Consider the following 25,687-nt stretch of genomic DNA (forward strand, 5'->3'; position numbering starts at 1 on the left):
ATTGATTATGAGAACAAACCATAACTACGCGATATTCAATACTTCAATATTTCAACAATTCTTGGGAACAATAATAGATTTCAGATAAAATAAAAATGACATAGTTACCACTTCCAAAAATGTCTATTTCCTACTGGCAAGTGACCAGAGCTAAAATCGTTGCAGTCTTCATGCATAGTGCAAGTGTGCCCCCTCCCCATCGGAGTCAGTCCTCCCTGTATCATACTTCAGTCTTTGATTCATTCCTGCTCTCATGGGGCGCTCCTATTGATGGGGTTTTCCTTGGGGTCTTCTTTCATTCTTTCTCTTCTCCCTTTTTCTAGCTCTCTCACTCTCTAATTTTATATTGATCAGAACAATAGGACTATAAAGATCATACTCAGTTCTGCCCATCTGACAACTGTCCTTAACTCATAGGCCTGTGGCACATATGGGCGTTCCTGTCAAGACGTGTCTGGTTTCTATTGGCTGACAGCTTAATAATTAACTTGTTCCCTGGGCTTGGAGAACATCAAGTAATATCACTTCCAACCACTAGGTGTCTCACCTTTATTGTGAGATAATCCATTTGTTAATATTTATATTTTTGGGGGAAACTATCTATCTATCTATCTCTATATATATATATATATATATATATATATATATATATATACATATACATATACACATACCCATTCTGGGAACTCTACATTTCATAAAATCCAATTAGTTTACCTTTGCATCCCACATAATATTCTTATTTATATTCTTGTATAACCGCATATTTCCCAACAACATTCTTTCCAATCATGCATAGGTTTATATCTCAATCAATGCAAAATAATTATTAATGTGGATACGTGAATTATTTTGATATGTGTTTGATGGATATGTGTTACAGGTTAATTCACATTTTTATAATCACAATGTGATATCTTTCATAATGTTAATTAGCTTCTTCAATGCACGTCTATTTATAAAACAAATTTCTCATATAATTCTTTCTTCGAACAAAGTTCTAACTTAACGGATATATTTCCCTCAGTCCTAAGATGTCATTGATCATCTAAACATTACTTTTTATTTATTTCATGTCGTTATATATTCTTTTAATGCCATGTGTATTAATACTGCAAACTTGTACATTGGTTTGTGAAGCTTGGACTTAATAAAGACAGTTTAATAGCTCAAGCTGTGTAAATACCCTCTTCTTAGAGACTCTTCGCTGGTCAACATGGTCCATTGTGTTCGGATATCTAAAGTCAACGTTCTTGTCCATGAAAGCTACCCCACAATGGGTATATCTACTCACTTGAAGCCAGTTTAAACACCTTGTTTGGTGAGAAAGCCATTTCATTGTTCTGTGATGAGAGTTTCCATTGTTCAGACTTTCACCCAAGCTTGTAAAAGTTAGAGATAGCTAATGTATTGGGAACTTGGTCAAATATGACTTTGTTTCTGAAAAGATCTAATTTCAATGTTTTATCTCAAATTTGAGGCTTAATGGACTTCCCATATTTTTGTCGGAAAATATTAAAATATATTATTATTATCTTCACCAAAACCCATAACAGTTTCAATCTCATAGGGTGTCAAAGAGCTTTAAGACAGGAGCCTACGAACCCCACACCTCCAAACCAAGACCCACCCCCGCAGGATATGGACAAAGAAGTGGAGAAAGTGGAAACTGGCACCACAACAGGTCAGTGTCATACACCACAGCTTCAGGTAATAGATGTAGGCCTGCATATTTATAATACATGGTGTTTTTCTAAATTTTTAGGTGACATTCGGCCTGTGGAGCAAGAAACATTCAGCGGTCCAGATGGTGATCCATGAAATCAGGGTCTGCAAACATGACCTTGATCAAATCAATGAAAACTTGCTCCAGATCAGGCAAAAGACCAAGCAGGTGGAGCAAAGACTAAAAAACATACTAGATGTTTTTGGGAGGGTTTAAAGTGGAATATGGCCAACAAAAATTATGTTAATTTTGTTTGTTGTTTTGTAATGTTTTTAGTACAATTGTACATGTTCATGCGTTTTAGCAAGATAACCCCCCCAAAAAAAATATATTTAAAAAAATATATATATTTTATATTTTTCCCCCCCAAAAAAAAAAAGAAAAGAAAAAATTATTTTATATTTAAAAAAATATATATATATATATATATACTGTGACAGTAGCAGGTTAAATTCCCTGGTTGCATACAAGATGCTATATATATATATATATATATATATATATATATATATATATATATATATATATATATATATACACACATACAGTATATATATATATATCTCCTAGGTTCAGGCTTTATGCCAGTTTGTACCTCTAGGTGGCGTTCTGGGAGTCCTGCTGGGAGGACTTGATGAGTCCAGCTGTATCAGGTGGGCTCATTAGGTGCTCTACAAAAACTCCCAGCATGCTAGGAGAGATGCTCCAACCTGGAACCAGATCTGTGCGAATAGTCTGGGGAGAGATCTTTGTGCGGTGAGACAAAGCCTGTGTGGCTACTATTACCAAAACTCTAACCAGCAGGGAGTTAGGGATTGGGGCAGCACTAGGCTGTACCCAGGCGTTAGTTAGGGAGACCGAGGTGTTTAGTAAGCGGTCAAGTGACCAGGATTTATTTTTGTATTTCTTTTGTTTCTGTCACATTTGTTTTGTATACAGGTATAGTTCAAATAAAATCTGCACCTTTTTGTTTTCCCCCTACCATCGTCTACTGTGCCTAATTGTTTTTGTGTGGTGAACCCGTCCAGGGGGTCACACGCACCTGCTGCCGGGCTAACCCCCTCACAGTTGGTGGAGAACCAGTGGCCGTTTTTTTTTTAAAGGCCAGCATGGAGGAGATAATAAAACAGCTGGCTCTAGCAAATGCCAATCAGCAGCAGACAAATGCAGGTTTGCAAAACAGCATTGCAGCTCAACAACAGAGCCTCTCATCCCAGCAGCAAGCTCACCAAAAGAGTCTGGAAGCTCAGCTACAAGCCCAGCAGCAATCTGAGGCCCGCTTCATAGACCTGTTGCAGAAGCAAGAGCAAAGGCTACAACAACAAATAGAGACTTTAATGCAATGTCCGCAGACCAGTGAGAAAAGTGGTTCCACCAATACCGCATCCTTTGGGGTGAGTCGTTTACTGACAAAAATGACTGGAGAGGATGATCCAGAGGTGTTTTTGACCACATTTGAAAGGACTGCTGAAAGGGAAAAATGGCCCAAGGAGCAGTGGGCTGGACCACCAGCCCCTCTGTTAACTGGAGAACCGCAGAAGGCTTATTATGACTTGGAGCCTGACCAAGCAAAAGGCTATGTGGTGCTAAAAACTGAAATATTGGCGCGGCTGGATGTCACCCTGGCTGTCCGGGCTCAGCGTGTGCATAACTGGACTTTCCGGCTTGGAAAACACCCCAGATCTCAAATGTATGATCTCATTCACCTGAGCAGGAAGTGGCTACAGCCAGAGACTTTGTCCGCACCAAAGATTGTGGAACGCGTTGTGATGGATCGCTTCCTGAGAGCTCTTCCTACTCCCATCCAAAAGTGGGTAAGCCATGGAGACCCAGAAACGACCGATTGTTGATCTTGTTGAGCGGTACTTGGCTACAGAGAACCTGACTGCCTCTTCCAGAGACTCAGACTTTCTCCCCTAAGACCAGACCATCCCCAGTGGCAGGTAAGATGATTCCAAGGGGTGAGGGTGGAGAGAGTGGGAGTTCTCCCTAGTGTCTGGTGAGAACAGCCCGGGAAGTCAAGGCCTCAAGAGGCAGAAAAAAGGATTGTTTGCTACCGCTGCCGGCAAGAGGGACACATTGCAGCAAATTGTCCGGTTGTGGATGAACCCATGCAATGCGACTTTCTAAGAGACAGACGTCAGTCGCTGTTTGCGACAGTCGCATGCACTGCTATTCGGGGAACTGAGAAACATTTATGCAAAATGTGTATTAATGGTAAAGATTTTGTTGTGTTGCTGGATTCAGGTAGCCTAGTGACACTGATAAAGGCTGAATTAGTTACTACAGGGGTCTCTGGGAATAACAAGGTAGCTGTTATTTGTGTGCATGGGGACACCCGAGAGTATCCTGTGACTACAGTGTGTTTTGAGAACTCCAAAGGTACCCTCTCACATCTGGTGGGGTTAGTGTCTCACTTACCACATGATGCCATTGTGGGAAGGGATTTTCCAAAGTTCTGGGAACTATGGGATTATCCTAAGCCCCCCACTGGTGCCTCTACATACCAGGAATCCGATAACCAGAATTCCTCAGAGTGGTGAGGACTCTCCAGAATTCCCCTTATCGGTATTGGCAGGGGAGACTCAAGAAACTGGGGAGGAGCCAACATCCTCAGACGAAAACATGCCATCTGTATAGCTTTCTGATCTCGAGGTTCACAGGGAAAACTTTGCCACCGAACAGTTAAAGGACCTCACACTAATAAAGGCACGGGAAAACGTAGTGAAAATAGATGGCGAGTTAGTGAACCCAGATACGACCTGCACTTGCCCGTACTTCATCATGGAAAGGGACCTACTCTATCAGGTGGCTCAAAGGGCAGAAGAAACCATTGAGCAACTTGTGGTGCCCAAACCTTACAGGAAGTTGGTGTTCGAGTTGGCTCATGGGCACATTCTTGGAGGTCATCTTGGGACAGAGAAAACCCGAGAGAGTGTGTTGCAGAGATTTTATTGGCCTGGGATCATGAAGGAAACAGAAAATTATTGTTCCTCCTGCGCTGTGTGTCAGAAGTCGGCACCTATGCCACGTTTCCGTAACCCGCTAGTACCCCTTCCCATCATTGAGGTTCCCTTTGAGAGGATCGCCATGGATTTGGTAGGTCCAATAGTGAAGTCCGCTAGGGGGCATCAGTACATTTTGGTTATATTGGACTATGCCACCCGTTATCCGGAGGCGATTCCTCTCCGAAATACCTCAGCCAAAACCATAGCCAAAGAGTTTTTTTTTTTTTAGCCACGTGGGTATTTGTAAGGAACTGCTTACGGACCAAGGTACACCCTTTATGTCCCGGGTTATGAAAGAACTGTGCAAGTTGTTCAAAGTGACACAATTGCGTACATCTGTGTATCACCCCCAAACAGATGGGTTGGTTGAAAGATTCAACAAAACCCTTAAACAAATGTTAAAGAGGGTGGTAGATAAAGATGGAAAGGATTGGGACTGTGTTATTCCCTATTTAATGTTTGCCATTAGGGTGGTACCCCAATCCTCTACGGGTTTCTCACCCTTCGAGTTGCTCTATGGGAGACACCCAAGAGGGCTGTTGGATATAGCCAGGGAAACTTGGGAAAGTGAGAGTTCTCCCCACAGGAGTGTGATTGAGCATGTCGTCCTGATGCAAGATAGAATTGCACAGGTAATGCCAATTGTAAAGGAACATTTGGCCCAAGCCCAGTTGGCACAACAGAGAGTGTATAACCATGGGGCCAAGACCCATACCTTCCCCCCAGGGGATAGGGTATTGGTACTTATCCCTACAGTTGAACGCAAGTTCCTCGCCATATGGCAAGGCCCCTACGAGATATTGGAAAAAGTGATCAAAGTGAATTACAAGGTCAGACAACCAGGAAGGCGAAAGCCCGAACAGATCTATCACATCAATCTGTTGAAAGCCTGGAGGGATAGGGAATCCCTAGTCGCAGAAACTTTGTCATCAGCTCAGTCTGATTGTGTGATTCCTGAGGTTGGAATAGCAGTCGGAGTTTGTGCTTCGCAACAAAGAGGTTTTCTCTGAGCTGCCGGGACAAACGTCGGGTAGAGCATGATATTATTACCCCACCCGGTGAAAGGGTGAAGCTAAAACCCTATAGCATCCCAGAGGCCCGACAAGAGGCAATACGGGAGGAAGTGCAGAAAATGCTTAAGTTGGGAGTGATAGAGGAATCCCAAAGTGATTGGTCCAGTCCTATAGTCTTAGTGCCTAAACCGGATGGGAGCTGGTGTTTTTGTAACGATTTTCGACAACTGAACAAAGTTACAAAATTTGACACCTACCCCATGCCACGTATCGATGAGTTAATCGACCGGCTGGGAACAGCCCGGTACATGACAACTCTCGATTTCACAAAAGGGTATTGGCAAATTACCCTGGCTAAATCGGCCAAGGAGAAAAACACGTTTGTAACCCCAGACGGGGCATTCCAGTATAAAAGAATGCCGTTTGGGTTACAGAATGCCCCGGCAACCTTTCAGCAGAAAATGGACCAGATTCCGAGGCCTCATTCAGAAGTATGCTTCAGCTTACCTGGATGATGTAGTTATCCATAGCCCAGATTGGGCCTTCCATCTGCCAAAAGTGCAAGCAGTCATAGACTCTATCCGGGAAGCTGGGTTTACGGCCAACCCAAAGAAGTGTACCATTGGACAGGAAGAGGCCAAATATCTTGGGTACACCATTGGGAGGGGAGTAATAAAACCTCAAGTCAATAAAGTCGAGGCTGTACAGAATTGGCCACGTCCTAACAGCAAGAAGCAGGTACGAGCCTTTCTGGGAATCGCTGGTTATTATCTGCGATTTATTCCCCACTTTGCCTCTAAGGCTGTGCCCTTAACCAACCTGACCAAGGGGAAAGACTCGGTCATGGTTAAGTGGACCCCAGATGCGGAAGCAGCCTTCCAGGCCTTAAAAAAAGCCTTATGTAGCCAGCCGGTCCTGTACTCACCAAATTTCTCCAGGGACTTTGTGGTACAAATGGATGCATCGGACGTGGGGTTTGGAGCAGTATTGTCCCAGGTCTGGAATGGGGAAGAACATCCGGTCATTTATCTCAGTAGGAAATGAAAGTCCCATGAGGTAAATTATGCCACCATTGAGAAGGAGTGTTTAGCGGTAAAATGGGCTTTAGATTCCCTTAGATACTACCTGCTGGGTCGGCACTTTGACCTAGTTACGGACCACGCTCCCTTAAAGTGGATAGCCCAAAACAAGGAAACAACAGAAGAGTAAACGGATGGTTTCTGGCCCTACAAGAATTTAACTTTACTGTAAAACATTGCCCTGGCATCCAAATGGGGAATGTGGACGCACTGTCTCAGGTGCATGCCTGCCTGAATGCTGATGTTCCACTCCCAAGGTTGAAACAAGAGGGGGGGGTATGTGACAGTAGGCAGGTTAAATTCCCTGTTGCATCCAAAATGAGATTATATATATATATATATATATATATATATATATATATATATATATATATATATATATATATATATATAATCTCCTAGGTTCAGGCTTTTTTTTTTTTTTTGGAGAAGGGGGGGGGGGGGAGGGGTAGGGAGAGGGAGTACCAGATGAAAGGGCAATAGGAGCGAGGATGGCTTAGGGAAAATAAAGAGACAGATTAAAATGTGTGGAATACGTATTTATAGCTGTAACATTTTCTGTTATCTGTTGGAAAAATAAAAGATGAGTAAAAAAAAAAAAGAAAATATATTTTTATTAAAAAAAATTATTCAAACCTCATCAGGCATTGCAATGGCCCCCCTACCCATAAAATACTCTAAATATTGTTGGCGGACATCACGGCCTCTTTGGGGGGCCAAGTCTGTAGGGCCAGCTTCCTGGGCCGGCAATGGCATTTCTGATTATAGAGTGGCCTCAGGCCCAATGGAAGCTAAATAATTTGGGGATTTTTTTTAAAACAGTTATGTAGAATGCAACAGCACATCACAACGTGATCCCACTTGTACACCAGATTTATGGAGGTCAGAAGGAGGCGGAAACGGCTGGCCATGATGCCAAAGGCATTTTCAACAACCCTTCTGGCTCTGGCTAGCCTGAAATGAAACACCCTCCTCTCAGGGGTGAGGGTCCTTTGGGGAAAAGGCCTCATCAGGTGGGGACCCAGAGCAAACGCCTCATCTGCAATGAACACAAAGGGTAGTCCCTCTTCATTCTCTGCCGCAGGTGGCAATGCCAGGTCATCTGATTGGAGACGTTGGGCGAACTCCGTCTGGGCAAACACTCCGCCGTCAGACATCCGCCCATTTTTCCCTACATCCACAAAAATAAATTCATAATTGGCAGACACCACCGCCATCAGCACGATACTGTGGAACCCTTTATAATTAAAATAATAGGATCCCGAACGGGGTGGTGGCACGATGCGGACGTGCTTGCAATCAATGGCTCCTCCAAAGTTGGGAAAGTTCCAACGCTGGGAAAACTCCGATGCCACAGTCTGCCATTCCTGTGGCGTAGAAGGGAACTGTGGAGTAAAATAAATAAAATAAATTACTTTGAGACATAAACATTGCTAGCAGATTATCGAAAAACATTCTTGCCAAAACATCAGTATATCATTAATTTGAAGGAGTATTCTAAGACAAAAAAAAGTTTCACTAATCCGATTCCTCACCACCTCTGATGGCCCAATAAAATAATTTTATGGGGGGGGTTCAAGATGACTTGGGGACCTCAGAAATAAAGGCTCTAGCAAAATAAAATGTACACATTTTAGGGGGGGGGTCAAGCACTACAATGGAGCAGACAAAATTCATTGGGAAGTGACTAGGCTAGGTGTGTTTGGGCCCAGGATAGAATGCGGGAGAGGTTGGCTATTGGAAATATGCATGTAGGCCAAAAAAGGAGCATTAAAGGGGTTGTAAAGGAAAAAAATGTTTCCCTAAATAGCTTCCTTTACCTTAGTGCAGTCCTCCTTCACTTACCTCATCCTTCGATTTTGCTTTTAAATGTCCTTATTTCTTCTGAGAAATGCTCACTTCCTGTTCTTCTGTCTGTAACTCACCACCGTAATGCAAGGCTTTCTTCCTGGTGTGCAGAACGCCTCTTGAGGGGGCGAGCAGGAGTGTCAGGACGCCCAATAACACACAGCTCCTTTCTCTATCTGCAAAGTAGAGAGTGTCCTGACTTGCCTGCTCGCCACCTCCCCCCTCAAGAGGCTTTCTCCACACCAGGGAGAAAGCCTCGCATTACGGTGGTGAGTTACAGACAGAAGAACAGGAAGTGAGCATTTCTCAGAAGAAATAAGGACATTTAAAAGCAAAATGGAAGGATGAGGTAAGTGAAGGACTGCAGTAAGGTAAAGGAAGCTATTTAGGAAAAAAATAAATTCCTTTACAACCCCTTTAAAAGCTTACAGCATGCATGGGGACACAGGGGACATTCACAGCATATTACAATCATGGTAATTAGGGACTGATTCAAAAAATACTATACATTAGCAAGCATTAAATACATAGAATGTGAGGTTAAAGGACAAAACTTACCTTAATATAGTCCTCCTGCAGGACTTGGATTATGGCAGAACAGGTGTCTGGGATTATGAGGCCCAGAGCCTGGGGGGAGATGCCTGTCGAGAACTTGAGGTCCTGCAAGCTTCTCCCTGTTGCCAGGTAGCGTAGCGTAGTAGCTAGCCTCTGCTCAGAATAAAATTCTATTTATTAATACGGAATTTCACTATGGCGAGTCCCCTTTGTATTTCTGGTACACCGAATTCCTTGGTTGGCAACCAAACCTGTACAAGTATCCAGTGATCCCCCAGTGACTGTTTTAGCTGCAATTTGTGTCTCTGGTCAAAGACCTGGACTGGGGTTTACAGCCGCAAACTATCCATGCTTGCCTTGTGGTAAGCGCGCATTTCTTACGGTGCGTTCACTTTTTCGTGGTGGAATTTCTTCATGCTATTCACTAAAGGCCTTGCTGGTGTTGCTTGTGTTATGTTAATTTCGACTTCATTGACCATCTTGATTCTTCATGTCATTATTTGTTCATTCATTCATTATTGATTTTGATTATGTTAATTTTTTGTCACATTTAGGATTTATTCCTTCTTATACTTCACATTATTATTCACTTATTATTTGTATGCTACAGCGCAGCTACATTCATTATTATTGTTATTGGTGTGTATTTTCGACTCCAACTCTGGTCCAAGAGAACGACGTACACCCTTAGTTCTTTCTTTAGGTTGTGAGGATACCATTTTAGCTGGTCTGTGTGGCTGCAGTGGCAACACATTAATAGCATCTAGAGCAGTGGTTCTTAACCTTTCTAGTGCCGTGACCCCCTTGATAAAATTTCCCAAGTTGTTGGGACCCCTAACAGTAAAATTATTTTCGTAGTGTGGGTTGTCAGCACCCAAGGCAAGACAAGTAGTTTGCGCCCCTAACCCACGCACATTTAGCGCTTCCCAAGACCCTTCCACTCATACAGTATTAAAACCCTTATGGTACATTTTAGGCTGTACCACTCTTTGTTCTCCCTTCTTTCCCTTTTATCTCTCTCTATCCTAATTTCTTGTTTTTTTACCCCCATCCCTCTCTAGCTGTCTTTCTTGCTCTTTCTCTTCCTTTTTATTTATTCCCCCCCCCTCTTTTCCTCTCCCTTTCATGTATTCTCTATTTTATTTCCTTCTCTTACTCCTTGGTGGGTAGGTGGGGGGTATGGGATGAGCGGCAGTGCTGGCGGGGGGGGTTTGGGATGAGTGACAGTGCTGGTGGGGGGGGTTGCGATGAGTGGCAGTGCTGCGGGGAGTTCTGATTGGCCAACTTGCTCCTGATCATTTGCGGATCTGAGTACTGCAGTGGGGACTTAAATTGGCAACTATAATCACAGGTAGTGTTACTCACTGTCTCTGGCGTCACTGTGTCTCCGACTTTGTGGTGTTTTGTAGCAGTGACACCTATGTCAAAATCAGGAGCTAGGGTCTCCTCCAGCCCCTCCCACTTTACATTCCTCACCAGTCAGCTGACCTCTAGTCTCTGCCCCCAGCGATGCCTTGAACTGAATGGGCGGCTGCAAAAAGGCTGGGAGAGAGAGTGGTGCAGGCTTCGGTAACAGCCCAGGATCTGGTGACCCCGGGCAAATCATCATTTGACCCCCAGGTTGAGAACCACTGGTCTAGAGTTTCCTTTATTCTTTTCAAGGGACTATTCACTGAACTGTCTTCGGCAGGCCACCACCAAAAAGGTACACCCACGATCTCATTATCCTCTTCCTCCTCAATCCTCCTGTGAAGACACTGAACTGAAAGAAGACACTGGACTGGAAAACACACATGTCCACTGTGGCAGAGGTTCCCTTTTGTGATCGTGTCCGAGGTGGAGTTGGTTTTGGAGGGGGCTGTACAGGCACTTGAGGCACTCTTACTGCGTCTGATATTGGTAGCAGGTGATTTTGGTGCCACATCTTCAAGGGTCCTTTTTTCCCCATCCGGTCTCATCTGATACACAGGTAGGCCTGGAAGTTGTTTGCACACAACATAGGGATGTGGCCTCCATCGATCCGCCAGCTTATGTTTTCCTGGCACTGAAGTTCTTCAGTAGCACTCAGTCACCCGATTGCAAGTCCTGTATCTTGACTTTAAGATCAAAGTTTTGTTTTTTCTGGGATTCCCTGACAGAAGCATGCGACAGGCTTATGAGAAGGCCATAGAGCAAGTTCTTTCGCAATCTGTCCACGTATCCCTTGTGTGACAGCAAAGGAGTGTTAAAGGGGAAGAGTATTGCCTTTATTAGACTAATTGTAAAAATAAATTCAATGTGCCAGCATCCCGTTTAATATGTAGAAAGTGAGACCCAATTGAGAAAGTACCAAAGGCTGATTGTGGCCAATTGGCATCAATAATCATAGGTCAATAGAGAGGGGAAGGTTGTTGGCTGGGACTTTCACGGCACTGATAGGAAACCAGATTAGTATAAAAAAAAAAATATTTGCATAAGACAAAGTACAATATAAAAGCATTTAGGGACAGACCCCACAGATCAAATTAGATAACAGAACCATCTGTGTCTAATAGGTGGAGCCAATGACCTCGACCGGTTTCGCAGTTGTACCGCTTCTTCAGGAGGGTCTAAGCTGGTCAAGACGATCAAGCACTGGGTCTGGTAATTACCCCGTGGCGCATGAAGGGGGATAATTAGAACGGGCTCACATGAGCTATAACACACTCATGTAAACTGGGGCACATGGAGGCGGGTAAAGTCACCCAATGCGATGGAAACAGGTAGCCAAATAACTAGCTAGTCATAAGGCAATAAGTCTGGCATTAGATGATAGGAAACACAGCGTGACCCCAGGGAGAGCGTCCGAAAGCTTTCCAGCGTGGAACGCAATACGGCGACGAAAGCGCAGTTTACAGCTATATGGTTTCCCCAATGCTATTTCTTCTCTGGTGACAAAGTCCCCAACATGTTTAGCAATGTCTGGTTGAATCGTTCAGGTTGGGCATCTCCTTGAGGGTGATACAGTGTGGTAAGAGACTTCTTGATACTCAGCAGAGCACATAGTCGACTTTCAAAGTCTCTTCCTTGATCTGAATAAATCTGTAACCCATAGTGCACAAAAAAAGTTTCCATTAAGCACCTTACCCTACTAAAGATCAGAAAGCCAGCACAGTGGCTAAGCTTGTGCATAGCGGGTAAAGTGATTGGTCGCGACTAAGATGCCATTTCTTCCACTTGTATCGGGTTCAAGGCACAGAAAGTCAATGTAAACCAGAGCCAACGGTTCCTGACTCTGCAAGTGACCCATTGGGGCAGCCCTAACTGGCAACGTTTTCCACTAGATACAGGTCAGACATGAGTGACAATAACTCTATTTACCCTCTCATGTTGGGCCAATAGAACCTGTCCCAGTGTCCCTAATCAAACAGAATGTCCTGTCTGTTTCTAAGTGACCATGATCGTCATATGCAGGGACGTCAAGACAGTGGGTCCATGTTTCTCTGGAAGGAACAGCTGCCACTTCTCCTCTCCATCTCCAGTTGGGCAATGCCTGTACAATACTCCATCTCTGATTTGTAAATCGATCCCATTTTCTGTGCAAAGTCTTTGCTCCTTTGATGAGGCTATTTAACAATATTCCAGGATTCCGCTTGTTCATAGCTTGAATCCCCACTTGGACCAATGGATCTTGTTCTTGATCTCTCCTCAAATCTCTCTTTGTCAGCTGAGGAAGACCTTCTCCTCACTTGTGTCAACCCACAGTAATGTCTTGGTATGCCAGAGGGGTGAACCCCAATGTGTTCTGCAACCACTCTTCCCTTCATGTTCTGATCCAAACCCTGACACAAGGCTTGTACTCCCTCCTCAGTAACATGAGTCCATTCCTCTGAGTCTTCCTCCCTTCCATTGGGCCGCCGGGATAAATCATCCGCATCTCAGTTACCAACCCGGGTCGATACTCCAGACTAAACCGGAATCCGGCCAAAGCTGTCAGCCATCTGTGCCCTGTGGCATCCAACTTTGCTGATGTCAGTATGTAAGTCAGGGGGCTGTTATCAGTCTTGACAATGAACTCAGCCCGTACAGGAAATCTCTCAACTTATCCAACACAGTCCATTTAAGGGCCAGAAATTTCAGCTTGTGAACAGGATAATTCTTCTCTGCTGGAGTAAGACTCCTACTCACATAGGCCACCGGTCTCAGACCTCCATTCTGCTCCTGATACAATATACCTAGCCCTTCTCTGCTGGTGTCCACATGCAATTCATAGGGTAGGCCAGGGTCAGCATAGGCCAAGACTGGGGCTTCTGCAAGGTTCTTCTTCAGCTGCCAGAAAGCTTTTTCACATTGTGAAGTCCACTGAGTTTGGACCGACTCCCCTTTCTAGCGGACACTACTCCTTTTGTTCTTGGCTTCTCCTTCCCCTGTGACCACTTGCAGCATTTCATTAAGGGGTCGGGCAATCTTAGCAAAGTTGGCCACGAACCTTCGGTAACAGGAACAGAATGCCAGAAAAGGTCGTAACTTGGTTACTTTACTCGGCCGGGGCCAGGTGGTAACGGCTTCCAGCTTCTGTGGGTTGGTAGCAACTCCTCCTGCAGAACATGGCCCAAGTATAAGAAATGTCAAAAGCTCCAGCCGCTTCATTCCGCTGGGCTGTGTCCGGCGGAGAGAGGCGGCCTCCGATGCTGTGCTCTGGAGCTCTGGATGCCGGAAGATCTTCTCATCGCTGGACCGGAGAGGAGATCACCCGTTGCTGGATACAGACAACATTGGAGCAGGAAGCCGGACCGAGAGTGGATTACCACCGCTGGATTTTTTTTTCTTTTTTTTTTTTATTAATAAAGGACTTTTTTTCTACGGTGTGTGAGTGTGTGTTTTTTCCAACTATATACACTTCCTTCGTGAAATGGTAGGGGTACAATGTACCCCATTACCAATTCACATAGGGGGGGGCAGGATCTGGGGGTCCCCCTTTGTTAGAGGGGTCTTCCACATTCTGATAAGCCCCCCGCCCGCAGACCCCCACAACCACCGGGCGGGGTTCCCCTTAATATCCATTTCAGACCTGAAGGGCCTGGTAATTGAATTCGGGGGGGGGGGGGGGCACGCTATTTTTTTTTTATGAATGAATTCGCTCTGAATTGCCAGAGCCGACAATTCATTATAGCCGCAAGTCAGTTTTAAATGTATTTTTTTCTTTCAGAAATTACACTTTGTGCAGGGAGTTCTATCTACGGGAAACATGCGCTATTTCACATGCTAACTTTACACCCCCCCTAGGTACGAAATTTAAAGGAATATTTCACTTTTATTGTTTCACTTTTAGCATTATTAAATTTACTGCTCCCGAAAAAACTGCAGTTTTTAAAACGTTTTTTTTGCATTGGTACATGTCCCCTGGGACAGGACCCAGGTCCCCAAACACTTTTTAGGACAATAACTTGCATATTAGCCTTTAAAATTAGCACTTTAGATTTCTCCCATAGACTTTAACAGGGTGTTCCGCGGCTTTTCGAATTTGCCGCGAACACCCCAAATTGTTTGTTGTTCGCCGAACAGGCGAATAGGCAATGTTTGAGTCGAACATGAGTTCGACTCGAACTCGAAGCTCATCTCTACTCCCAACTTGACAAGTTGATCAGACACATTCCTTAAGCTGATAGGCACCCTTTTCCTGTTGTTAACTGGTCCCTGGTAGGGACTAATTCAGGGACCATTTCTAGCCCAGCCACTCAGGCCTGCTCATCCGTCTCCAGTACCACAAAGGGAGCAGGCTGGTCCCTAGTCAACTTGATGGTGGCCTTCACATGACTAGGGATGAGCTTTGTGTTCGACTCGAACATCATCTGTTCGTACGTTCGACGAAATTCGAACAAAATGGGTCAATCGCGCCAAATTCGAGTGACGCTCAACGGTCCATAATTCACTGCGGCATTGCGCGCCGATGATTGGTCAAGCATGCACTATGACCCTGCATGCTTGGCCAATCACAGCGCGCAAAAAACAAAGAGCCATAATTGGCCAAAGCCAGGGTGGATTAGTACACGCCCCACACTATATAAGGCCGCCTGCAAGTCGGCCGCGTGTAGTGTGTTGAGGCGTTGTTTAAGAACAGATCAGACAGTCAGTGAGAGAGAGAGAGAGAGAGAAAGAGAGACAGTGTCTTTTCTACCAGATAGATAGGTAGATAGAGCAGGCAGGCTAGTCTGTTTAGTTAAATTCACAGGGCCGGATTCAGATACATTGGCGCATATTTATGCCGGCGTAGCGTATCTTATTTACACTACGCCGGCCCAGCGTGGAGAGGCATGTACTGTATTCAGAAAGATATTACTCACCAAGATGCGCCAGCGTAACATATTTTCAACGGCGTAAGGCAGCGTGTGTAAGTGGGCGTCACCCCATGCAAATGATGGTCTGACCATGTTGCACAGAGTTACGTCGGACGTATCTAAAACGGCGCATGCGCTGTGACGTGGACGGATTGTCTGCACCCATCTGCGCATGCTCACAACTACGCCCGGCGTAACCCCTAAGATACGCCGGCCCAACGCCTACGACCAGCGCATAAATACGCCCATAGATGCGCCCGTCAAGTGCAAAAGTATCCAAGCATTTTTTAGGACTGCTTTGACTTTTGCATTTTGTTGGAGGCATGTCTGCACCAGTTCCTAAGAGAAGGAGGAAGCTCAATTTCTCCCCTGCTAAGAAGTCTCTGATTATTGGGGGCCTGGATAAATATGGCGCACAGACTGGCACTACCAGCAAGGTGGAGAAGGATTGAATTGTGCTGGAAATTACAACCCAGGTGAATGCCGTTGGCGTTGCGGCCCGGACCACCAGGGATATCAGCAAAAAAATGAACGATCTGCGGCGTCTTGTCAAAGAGAAGCTGGGCAAGATCCGCAGGCATGCCAGTGGCACATGAGGAGGACCAGCCACCAACCTAACCCTCACTGCCAATGAGATGATCGTTGCCAGGTGCCTGGAGAGGGAGCTGGTGGAGGGCCTGGAGGGCTTTGATTCTGTCGATCAGCCCTTGAGGACAGGTAAGTGTGTTTTATCTTCTCTCTGGTGTGTAGCATGTGTGGGGGGGCAAGGGAATATGTGACAAGTGTGTGGGTCCACCAACAAGTGAATGTTGTGTCATCCTCAGATGTCCAGGAGGTAGCTGGGCCGTCGTTGGCTGCTGGGCGACCCACCCCATCCCTGGCCGAGAGTGACCCCTCCTCACCTGTTGAGGAAGTGGAAGAGGAGCAGGTCACTCTTGAGGACAGGTTTTTTATAGTGGAGGAGATCCACATACCTGAACCCTCCCCAACCTCTTATCCCATCAGGGATAGCCCCTCAAGGGCCACCCCCTCCATCAGGGATAGCCCCTCAAGGGCCACCCCCTCCAGCCTGCCCCAAGCCTCTCCTGCCCCAAGGAAGGCTACCCGGAAAACAAGGCATTGGAGGCGAATTTGGCCAGGGACCAGGCCCGCCAAACCCACCATATGTCAGCATTAGTGGGGGACCTGCACAAGGTGGCAGAGAGCCTGGCCTCCTCGGCTCAGACCCAGGTTGCCTGTGTGCTCTCTGTGTAGCAGGCCCTCACCCAGCAGGAGGGACATAATGTTGCATTCAATTCCAGCCTGCAGGACGTGAGTGCCAATTGCACTGGCATTCTTACATGTATGGGGGATCTGCAGGCCACCACATCAGGCCTAGTGACAGAGGTGCGGAGCCTGGCAGAGGCAGTCCAGGCCAATACGGCTGCCATGCAGGTGGAGGGGAGGAGCCTGGCAGCTGCCGTACATGAGGAGGGGAGGCAAACTCGGCGCCACCAGTGCAATACCACCACCCACCAGCTGCGGATGCAGGCAGTGACAAACACCTGGCAATGGAGGGCAGCCTGGCAGCCAGGGAGAGACCGGGGCATGTCCCTCCACCAGATAACCCCCCCACCCACCTTAAGCTCCCCCGAGGCGACTGCAGATTTTTATTTTTTTATTTTGTATACTCAGGTGATGAGTTTTTTTTATTAGTTGCACTCAGGTGATGAGTTTTTTTTTATTTATAATCCCTGCACACGGTCAGGAGTGCAGGCTACAGTGTGACTTGTGAGTGAATGTGGGGGTGACACTCCTGCCAGTAAGGGGTGTCACCCTGGCTCGTTGGGGAGAATTTATCCCCCCGGCCGTGTGAATGTGGTATGAATGGTCAGCAACATACTTGGAGCCTTGCCGTGGCTTTGCTGCTCCCAAGTCCTGCTTGGTGGACTTGGGCTAATCCAATGTGATGGGGATGTGGGGTGTTTGCTAGGGACCACAGTGGTGTGCATGCGTGCATTCTCCTTGTGCCATGATGAATGTGTTAAACAACTTGTAAAGATACGTTCCACGAGGTATCTCCTGACTGCTGATCCCTCAGCAGACGGGGTACCCTCGGGCAGGGGTGCACTTTGGGGTTCGGGGGTCAGGTCTTCACGTAGGTCAATCTCCAGGCCCTTTCTCATGGCGTAGTTGTGCAGCATGCAACATGCACCGATGATCTGGCACACAAAGTTTGGGGAATACAACAGGGTCCCCCCGGACTTATCCAGGCATCGGAAACAGGACTTCAGGATGCCAAAGGTGCATTCCACCACTGCACGGGTTCCCTCTCCTGGGGTTTGGGGATTCCGGAATGGAGTCATGAGATGGGGCCCAAGTGCATATGCAGAGTCACCTGGAAGGGAAAAGACAGGAGGATGTTGGTCATGCATGTGCCCCTCGTGAGTCGTGATGTCTGCATCATGGGGGCGGACAGTCATGCCTGACTCCCATGTCACTCACCAACCAGCCAGCTGTTCCCGTACACGTTCTGTTCGAATTCTGTTGGGATGGTGCTTTGACGGTATATGTAGCTGTCATGGCTGGCCCCTGGGTGTTTGGCACGGATGTGCCACATGAGGCATTGGGCATCGGCTATCACCTGTACGTTGATGGAATGCCAATGCTTACGATTGCAATATATGTGCACTGTGTCACAGGGGGGGCCATAGTGCCACATGTGTGCAATCAATGGCCCACACGGTGCGTGGGAATCCTGCAATTCTGACGAAATCTGCCATTGCCTTCTGCCGCAGATGCTCCTGGGTGGGTCTGATGAAGTGGTGGGACATGCGTCTGAGGATTGCAGGGACAACCTGGTGCACGCATCTGCACATGGAGGATTGTGACATGCCAGCCACAACTCCACTTGTTCTTTGAAAAGATCCACTTGCAAGGAAATGGAGTGTTGCCAGTACCTTGACCAGTGGCTGCACTGCATGTACGCGGTGTGTCTTGCTGGTGATGTCATCATGCAGGGTTCTGGCTAATTCCAGGATGGCATCAGGGCTGAATCTGAAGATGCGAGATACACCTCCGAATCACCCATGCCAAAGACGTCAATGCGCGTTCAGTATATCCTCTCCCGTGCCCTCCTACGTGCCCATAGACGCAGTAGTGCTATGACCACGGCTGCCCCTGGCATGCTGGCATACAGATGTGTTGTCCTGCAAGTGTTGTTGCTCAGCTCGTCTGTAACGGTGCTGCTGTAGCTGCTCTCCAGCTAACTTGAGCAAGTCTGGTGCAAAGTTACCCCTGCTTTATGAGGGGTAACTTTACGCCAGATATTCCACTTACGCGCACCGCGCGTAGCCTGCGCCGGCCAAAACGTACGTTTCTGAATCGGCGTATCTCGCTCATTTGCAAATTTGAACACGAAAACAATGGGAGCTGCAGATGCGTCCAGCGTAAATATGCGCCTACGATACGCCGGCGTAAAAAATTTACGTTGGTCGGAGGAAGCCTATTTTACGGCGTATCTAGTTTTCTGGGTACGGTGCATAGATACGACGGCGCAAATTTACACTTACGCGGCGTATATTGAGATATGTCGGCGTAAGTGCCATCTGAATCCGGCCCACAGTGTGTAGAGGATATATATACATCCTAGGAGTTGTACATATATTTATACACTGTATAGCTTAGCTAGATCAGCTATTCCTATTTGGCAGGCAGTAGATTGTGCTAGCAGCAGTGCTCTAACGTGTTGTATTGCCTGGGTGCGGACAAAACGTTGTTCAGTCGGGAGAAAACGTCGGAAAAACGTTCGTGCAGTACGACGATACAAAACTTGATTTTGGACTTTATGATCAGTGGATGAGTTTGTAGGTTAGATATGGGGAGAAAGCCAAGGCTTGACTGACATTAGCTTTTTTTGCTTAATTTTGACTTGCAGAAATAATGGAGGCCTTCAGAGAACAAGAGTTCTTCGCATAATTTGTTCAAAGGGGGCCCCCGGATGGCAACCCCCCATTTTTCTAGAATTTTTCTTTCCCAAAATATTTTTTTATTGAGCCAAGACCTGGCATTGTAATGGGCCCCCCCCCCCCAACCCTAAAATAATCGACATATTGTTGCCACACAGCACGTGCGCTTTGGGGGGCCAAGCCTGCATGGACAGTCTCACGGGCCACCACCACTGGAACATCAGTGGCCTCATCAGGCACAAGTGTCATGTAGTTTGTTGAGGGTCTCTTTAGGAAATTGTGCAATATGCAGCAGCAAAGTCTGACATGGTTTAGATTCCACATAACAAACCTACAGTCCTTATCTTGTTTGCACCGCCTGTATACTGCTGTTCAAAGTATATAGGGCCAAAGGGTCTTGTCAGGGCCGATCCTCCCTATAGGCTCACTATGCAAGCCGCTTAGGGCCCTGCAAAGCTGCGAAGGGCCCCCCAAATTACTAGAGGCCCCGCCTGGTGAGAAGTAATTTTCGCCCCCTCACCCCGCTTCTGAACTGAGTCATTTCCGACAGCAGAACACCGCTTCTCAACTTTCTTTAATGTGACATGTCACCGTCGTCAGCGCCCTCCGCTTCTCATTTTTAATGTGCCAGGTCATTTTGCTTAGGGCCCCAGGGAGGTCAGGATCGGCACTGGGACTTGTAATGACCTGGGGGGGAGTGGTGGCGGGGAAACTCATGCTATTTTCAATAATTTTTATCCATATTGCAGGGACCAAACATTACATTAAAGCCGCAAGCAGTATTAAATTTTTTTTTTCTTATAGCAATCTCATGTTGTGCAGGGACATTTCTAAACATGTGCCACTACTATAGACACCCAGCAGGTATGATATTTAAAGAAATTTTTAATTTTTTTTTCACTTTAAGCATCATTAAAATCGCTGCTCCAGACAAAACTACAGTTTTTAAAACTTTTTTTTCCATTGATACATGTTCCCTAGGGCAAGACCCGGGTTCTCAAAGACGTTTTCCAACAATAACTTGCATATTGGGCTTTAAAATGAGCACTTTTGAATTCGAACGTTCGAGTCCCTTCAATGGAGACTTAAATGGGGTTCTAAATGTTTGCGCAAACGTTCGGTCCGTTCAAAAGTTCTCTTGCGAACCGAACACGGGTATGTTCGGCTCATCCCTACACATGAGCAACCTCCCCACGGCTGTAACATTTTCACTTTGTTCTCCAATCTCCACAACCTTCCCACTCCTCCTTCAGGGGTCTTCACTTCCTGCTGGGTTTTTAATAAAACTGCCTGTGAGGGCGTCGGCAAACCAGTGATGACTGGGAGCTAGAATGGAATGAGAACAATTGGTGAGGTCTCTTGACTTGAATGGATGGGCAAGGAATGGATGGTGAGTGAACTTATTTAGCTTTAAGATGGCTTATTTCATTAAGACGGAGTATGTGCTTTTTAGTACAGGGCAAAATGGCGGTATGCTCTGCATACAGCCCATTTTGCCACCACACTTCTCTCTAGCCACTCTCCGGCAAGCCTTTAGTAACTGGGGATGGATGGGGCTCTTGGTGGATCCATCTTCAGTCAGTACTGATAACAACCTTCTCACTAGATCCCTATTGCTTCCTACCAGTATAAAATTTCATGCATGGGCACAATCACGGATGGCCCCAATAGCTTCTCCGGGAAGACCAGTAGCATTGTCTTGGGTGTAGTTAAATTTACAGGTTTTCTTCTTCATGAGTGTACTCTGTGGGGGCCTGACAGTGACCCTCGGTGGCGTTGCCAGACCACTTTTGATTGGACTAGGCTGACAGTCTTTTAGAGATATTTTGATAGGACCCAATCATGGCCCTAGATGATGTTGCCAGACCAGGCTGCCTAGGGGTATTCTGATAAGACTTAATCATGGCCCTAGGTGATGGTAAAGCATTGACCCCCTGCTCCTGGCTCTGCAACCCCGGTGCCAGGTTACTTGACTGTGGTCTTAAAAAAATGAATTTTGACACATCCTTCTTTGATGGCCTACTTCTGGCCTTTCTCTTCCTTGATGCACTGGAGCTCTGTTTCTCATTGGGGTCCTCAGTTGGCTCCCTCACTGAGACCCCCTTGTTGTACCTGCTCTTGAACTTGACCCCCTCCTTCTGGTGACTTAACGGGAGTTAGAAAAATAAAATGGGGTTGGGACTTTGTATGAGGCATGTGGTATGCACCACCACAGGCGTCCATCCCTGGAAGGGTGTAAAAAATGGAGGGTTGGGACTTTAAATGAGATGCGATTATAGCAGTATGCGATTAAGTATATATATATATGGAAAAATATAAAAATTGTTTCCACAATGACCAGGCTCAAAAATACCAACCCAAAAAGCACTAAACCAAATTAATCTGTCTAACTGTATGTAATTAAAACAGAGGTTTAGTTGCAGTTAAACGGGAGTAACTTTTGGAGCGGACTGTTACACAGAGGTCTCAGTGTGCTCCCCCCACTCAGACTCCTCATCACCCTCCTCCAGAGTAGCATACACTTGAACAGACTGTGCCACCACTTTCTCACTCTTCTGGAGTGTTTTTTCTACAGGTCTGGCTCCTTGGTTCTTATCCAGGAGGGCCTCCTCCTCTCTCACTAGTCTCATTAGCATAGGGTAGGAAGGAGCTTCTCGGGTGCCCTTTAGCAGTAACTGAAGCACAACTGGATGGTTGGGTCTGGCTCCTTGTAGAGTCCGATCCAACCTGACTCATCCAGGGCCAGCGCTAGCAATAGGTGGATCAGGCGGCTGCCTAGAGCGCCAGATTAGGGGGAGCGCCAAAATCCGGATCCCCAGCCACTCGCTGGGATTCAGATGATTAAAATCCCACCAGGACCGGTGGTTGCGCCTGTGAATACCGACGGACCGCTCTATCCCCAGCCTGCAGTAGTGGCACGGCAGTGAGAAGATGACTGAGGGAAGAGGGAAGAGAGGCGGGATGAGAAGCAGCCGGCCGGAAGTGCCGCATGATCGGTGGAGGGGGAGGATGAGATGGGAGCCCTGCGGCTGCATGTAGTGTTAACTACGGCGGGCTTGCCGAAGTTGCCGTGATATCCGCTCCCCCCTCCTCCTGGACGCTCGGGATCTGGTTTGAAAGGACAGGCAGGGGCAGCGCCACTCTCCTGGACCCGGAATAAACTAAATCACCGCCACTGGCTCAGGTATAGTGGAAGCACAGGCAGTGCTCCGTGCTGTAGCCTGCGCCCAGTCACAAAAAAAGCAAACACTGACTCTGCATGGACTCTGTTATGCATTGCACTGTGTACACAGGGGGAACTGATATGTGGGGGGGGCGGCTTAGGCAGACGTGCAGGGGGGTACTGATGTGTGTGGGGGGGCAGACATGCAGGGGGGGTACTGATGTGTGTGTGGGGGGGCAGACATGCAGGGGGGGTACGGATATGTGTGGGGGGGCAGACATGCAGGGGGGGTACTGATATGTGTGTGGGGGGGACACGGATGTGCAGGGAGGTACTGATATGTGTGTGTGGGGGGGGGACGGATGTGCAGGGGGGTACTGATATGTGTGGGGGGGCAGATGTGCAGGGGGATACTGATATGTGTGGGGGGGCAGATGTGCAGGGGGTACTGAATGTGTGTGGGGGGGACAGATGGACAGATATTTGTGTGTGTGGGGGGGGACAGATGTGTGTGTGGGGGGGGCGATGTGCAGGGGGGTACAGAGGTTACAGAGGTGTAGCAGATGTGTGTGGGGGACAGATGTACACGGGGAGGGGGTGTGTGCAGAGGGGAACAGGCGTGCAGAGTGATACAGTGTTTGGGTGAGAAGGTCCAGAGGCACAGGTGCAAACCTGTGGACCACTGCTCAAGAAATAGGTGCCGCACATTTTTTAGTCAGGGGCGGAGTCAATGTGTGTGTGTGTGTGTGTGTGAGAGAGAGTGGGGGAGGCGGCAAAATTAGGTTTCGCCTAGGGTGTCAAAAATTCTTGCACCAGCCCTGACTATCTGCCTCTCGGGGGTCAATTCCCTTCTTCAAGATGCTCTGGTGCAGGATTCGATCCACCTGAACAACATAGTTGGACAACTTTTCTCCCCTCCACTGATGAGTGCGCTCGAATTTGTACAGATCCGTTAGCTTCTCTAGGCATACAGGGCCTTGGAAAGTGACCACTCTAGATGAATGTGCTTAGGTAATCAGTCTCCTCCTAGAGACCACGGGTGCTGGCAATGCATATAGCAGAGAACGAAGAGAATGTTTGGACAGCCGCACTCCAAGGTATAAATTCCTTAAATAGTCTTTATTGGTAAAATTGGATAAAACACTACATGCCACAGCAAGAAAAAATCAATACACACACTGTCGCTTTTCGCATTAACACTTAGTGCTTACTCATAGCTTATACAGGGCCTTGATATAGTCCATAGCCTAACAGTCTGGTTTCCCCCTTTTTAGGCTTCTAATGACATCTGCTGCTGGACTGCGGGGGCTTTCACTGATCTGCTGCCTCTTCACTGCTTCCGACACTTCCCATTCTTACATTGCCTGCAAAGCCTGATCCATCCAACTGTCAAATTCTTTTCCCCCCATCTGGTCTGGGGACCTGACCTGAAAAGGTGGGCAGCTTCTTGTATCCCTGATTCACAGAGGTATTGTGTTTCTTTATCAGGCTGTCAACCAGACGACTCATGTCCAGATAGAAAGAGAATGGAGGCATTACTGCCATTGGGCTTCCTACAGCTCGACCGTTTGCAACTGGACTGCCGGCCGTTGGGCTGCTGGCTTCAGGACTTTCTGGTGGTGACCCAGGAAGACTTCCTCCAACTCCCTCTGGTAGCTGCATTTGGATCACCTGGCCCTCCAGACCTTTGGCTAGGCTCACAACACCTTCTGGAACTCACGTTTCAGGTCCAAGAGGTAGGACCCCTTTTCTGGAACAGCCTTCCTCATCAACTTCCATACCTCCCTGTCAAACCACAGGACTCCTGGTAACCTCAGAACTATGATTTGCTCTGGCTGACTTCCATACTCCTGACTCCACTGTGTAGCTGTGGCTGAATCCATGGTCTCTTCCACTCTGGACACGTCAACTGATCTGCTCGGGTGCCCCAAATGGGGTATCTCGTGGGACCTCCAAATGTAGCGGTACCCCCATGGGGGCGGCTGATTGACTCTATACCCCACTGGCCACCCAGACTCTGCAGACTCTCTCTTACCTCTGATACCTTGGGATCCATTGTAAAATACCACGTTAGTAATGAGAAACTTAGACAGTCACTGAACCACTCAAAGAACGTTTACTATGGTAAACGAAATAGTATGATTAAACAATGAATGAACACATGTTATGATTGGCAGAGGTATTTGTTCAATGAAATAATATCATACACTTGTATCCAGTAGCAATCTGATGAGGGTATATGTGAACAGGTACACAGGGAGACAGATCTTCAATATTTTTAACACATGTATTGATTACCTTCCCACTGAGGCCTCAGCACACAGGCCAATGCAGTAAGAGAATGCACAACAGTGAATACAGTTATACAATACAGATTCTAACTATATCTCACAAAATGGTTCTCTCTAGGTCGCAGTTCAGAGTAATTCTCCAATGTAGAGCAGTAAAGCTTTGTAAAGGAATAAAGAAGTGAATGTTCCTCCAATTTGTCTTTGGCTAGCTTATTTTATACTGCAGTGTTTGAGTTGTGTGATTATTTGTAATCCAAGAGAAACGGAGGAAAAGCAATAACTGTAGAAATAGGATGCTATGAATTCCTTAGCTGAAGAAATATTCCCACTTGTACTTCCTTTAATGTGTGAGTAATACAGTACTGACCTTACAGCATGGAGGAAGAAAAGCAAGGCCCCAAAGTCTGGAAGTAAGATGCTCGGGTGCAGCAGATCTACAGCCGTGGAACTACAGGGTCTGGATATGTCTGAAACCAACAGAGATTTTAGCTGCCCACGCCTCTGCACTGCCTCCTGGCGTGATGGCCATTTGTAAGCCCAGGGGCCCCATAGTCTTCTATTGCCCGGGGGCCCCATGAGTTGTCAGTCCGCCCCTGAGTGGCAATGTGCTGTGCTGGGGGATGGAGGAAGCAGAAGGAACTCAACACAGGGATGGTGGGAACTCCTCATAATAGGGCACATCGGGTGTACAGACCCGGGAACTCGGCACAGCACAGGGATGGTGGGAACCCCTCATAATGGACACAGCGGGTGTACAGACC

General features: G+C 46.9%; 1 protein-coding gene across 1 annotated transcript; it reads left to right on the forward strand.

Annotated features, from left to right (window-relative positions):
* Positions 1–1,588: 1,588 nt before the first annotated feature.
* Positions 1,589–25,120, forward strand: LOC120914263. The gene is made up of 3 exons (XM_040324889.1): positions 1,589–1,684; positions 1,766–1,894; positions 23,910–25,120. The coding sequence occupies exons 2-3, from the start codon at positions 1,808–1,810 to the stop codon at positions 24,444–24,446; spliced, it is 624 nt and encodes a 207-aa protein (XP_040180823.1). The 5' UTR covers positions 1,589–1,684; positions 1,766–1,807; the 3' UTR covers positions 24,447–25,120.
* Positions 25,121–25,687: the final 567 nt, after the last annotated feature.

The sequence above is a fragment of the Rana temporaria genome, chromosome 9 (genome assembly GCF_905171775.1).
Source record: "Rana temporaria chromosome 9, aRanTem1.1, whole genome shotgun sequence".
Classification (NCBI taxonomy): Eukaryota; Metazoa; Chordata; class Amphibia; order Anura; family Ranidae; genus Rana; species Rana temporaria.

What these genes read in the sequence shown, in the direction of transcription:
- LOC120914263 (XM_040324889.1), top strand. Translation starts at nt 1,808, where the DNA reads ATGGTGATCCATGAAATCAGGGTCTGCAAACATGACCTTGATCAAATC. An exon ending in TCAGGCAAAAGACCAAGCAG is followed by an intron (nt 1,895 to 23,909) that starts GTGGAGCAAAGA and finishes CCCCCTTTTTAG; the next exon opens with GCTTCTAATGACATCTGCTG.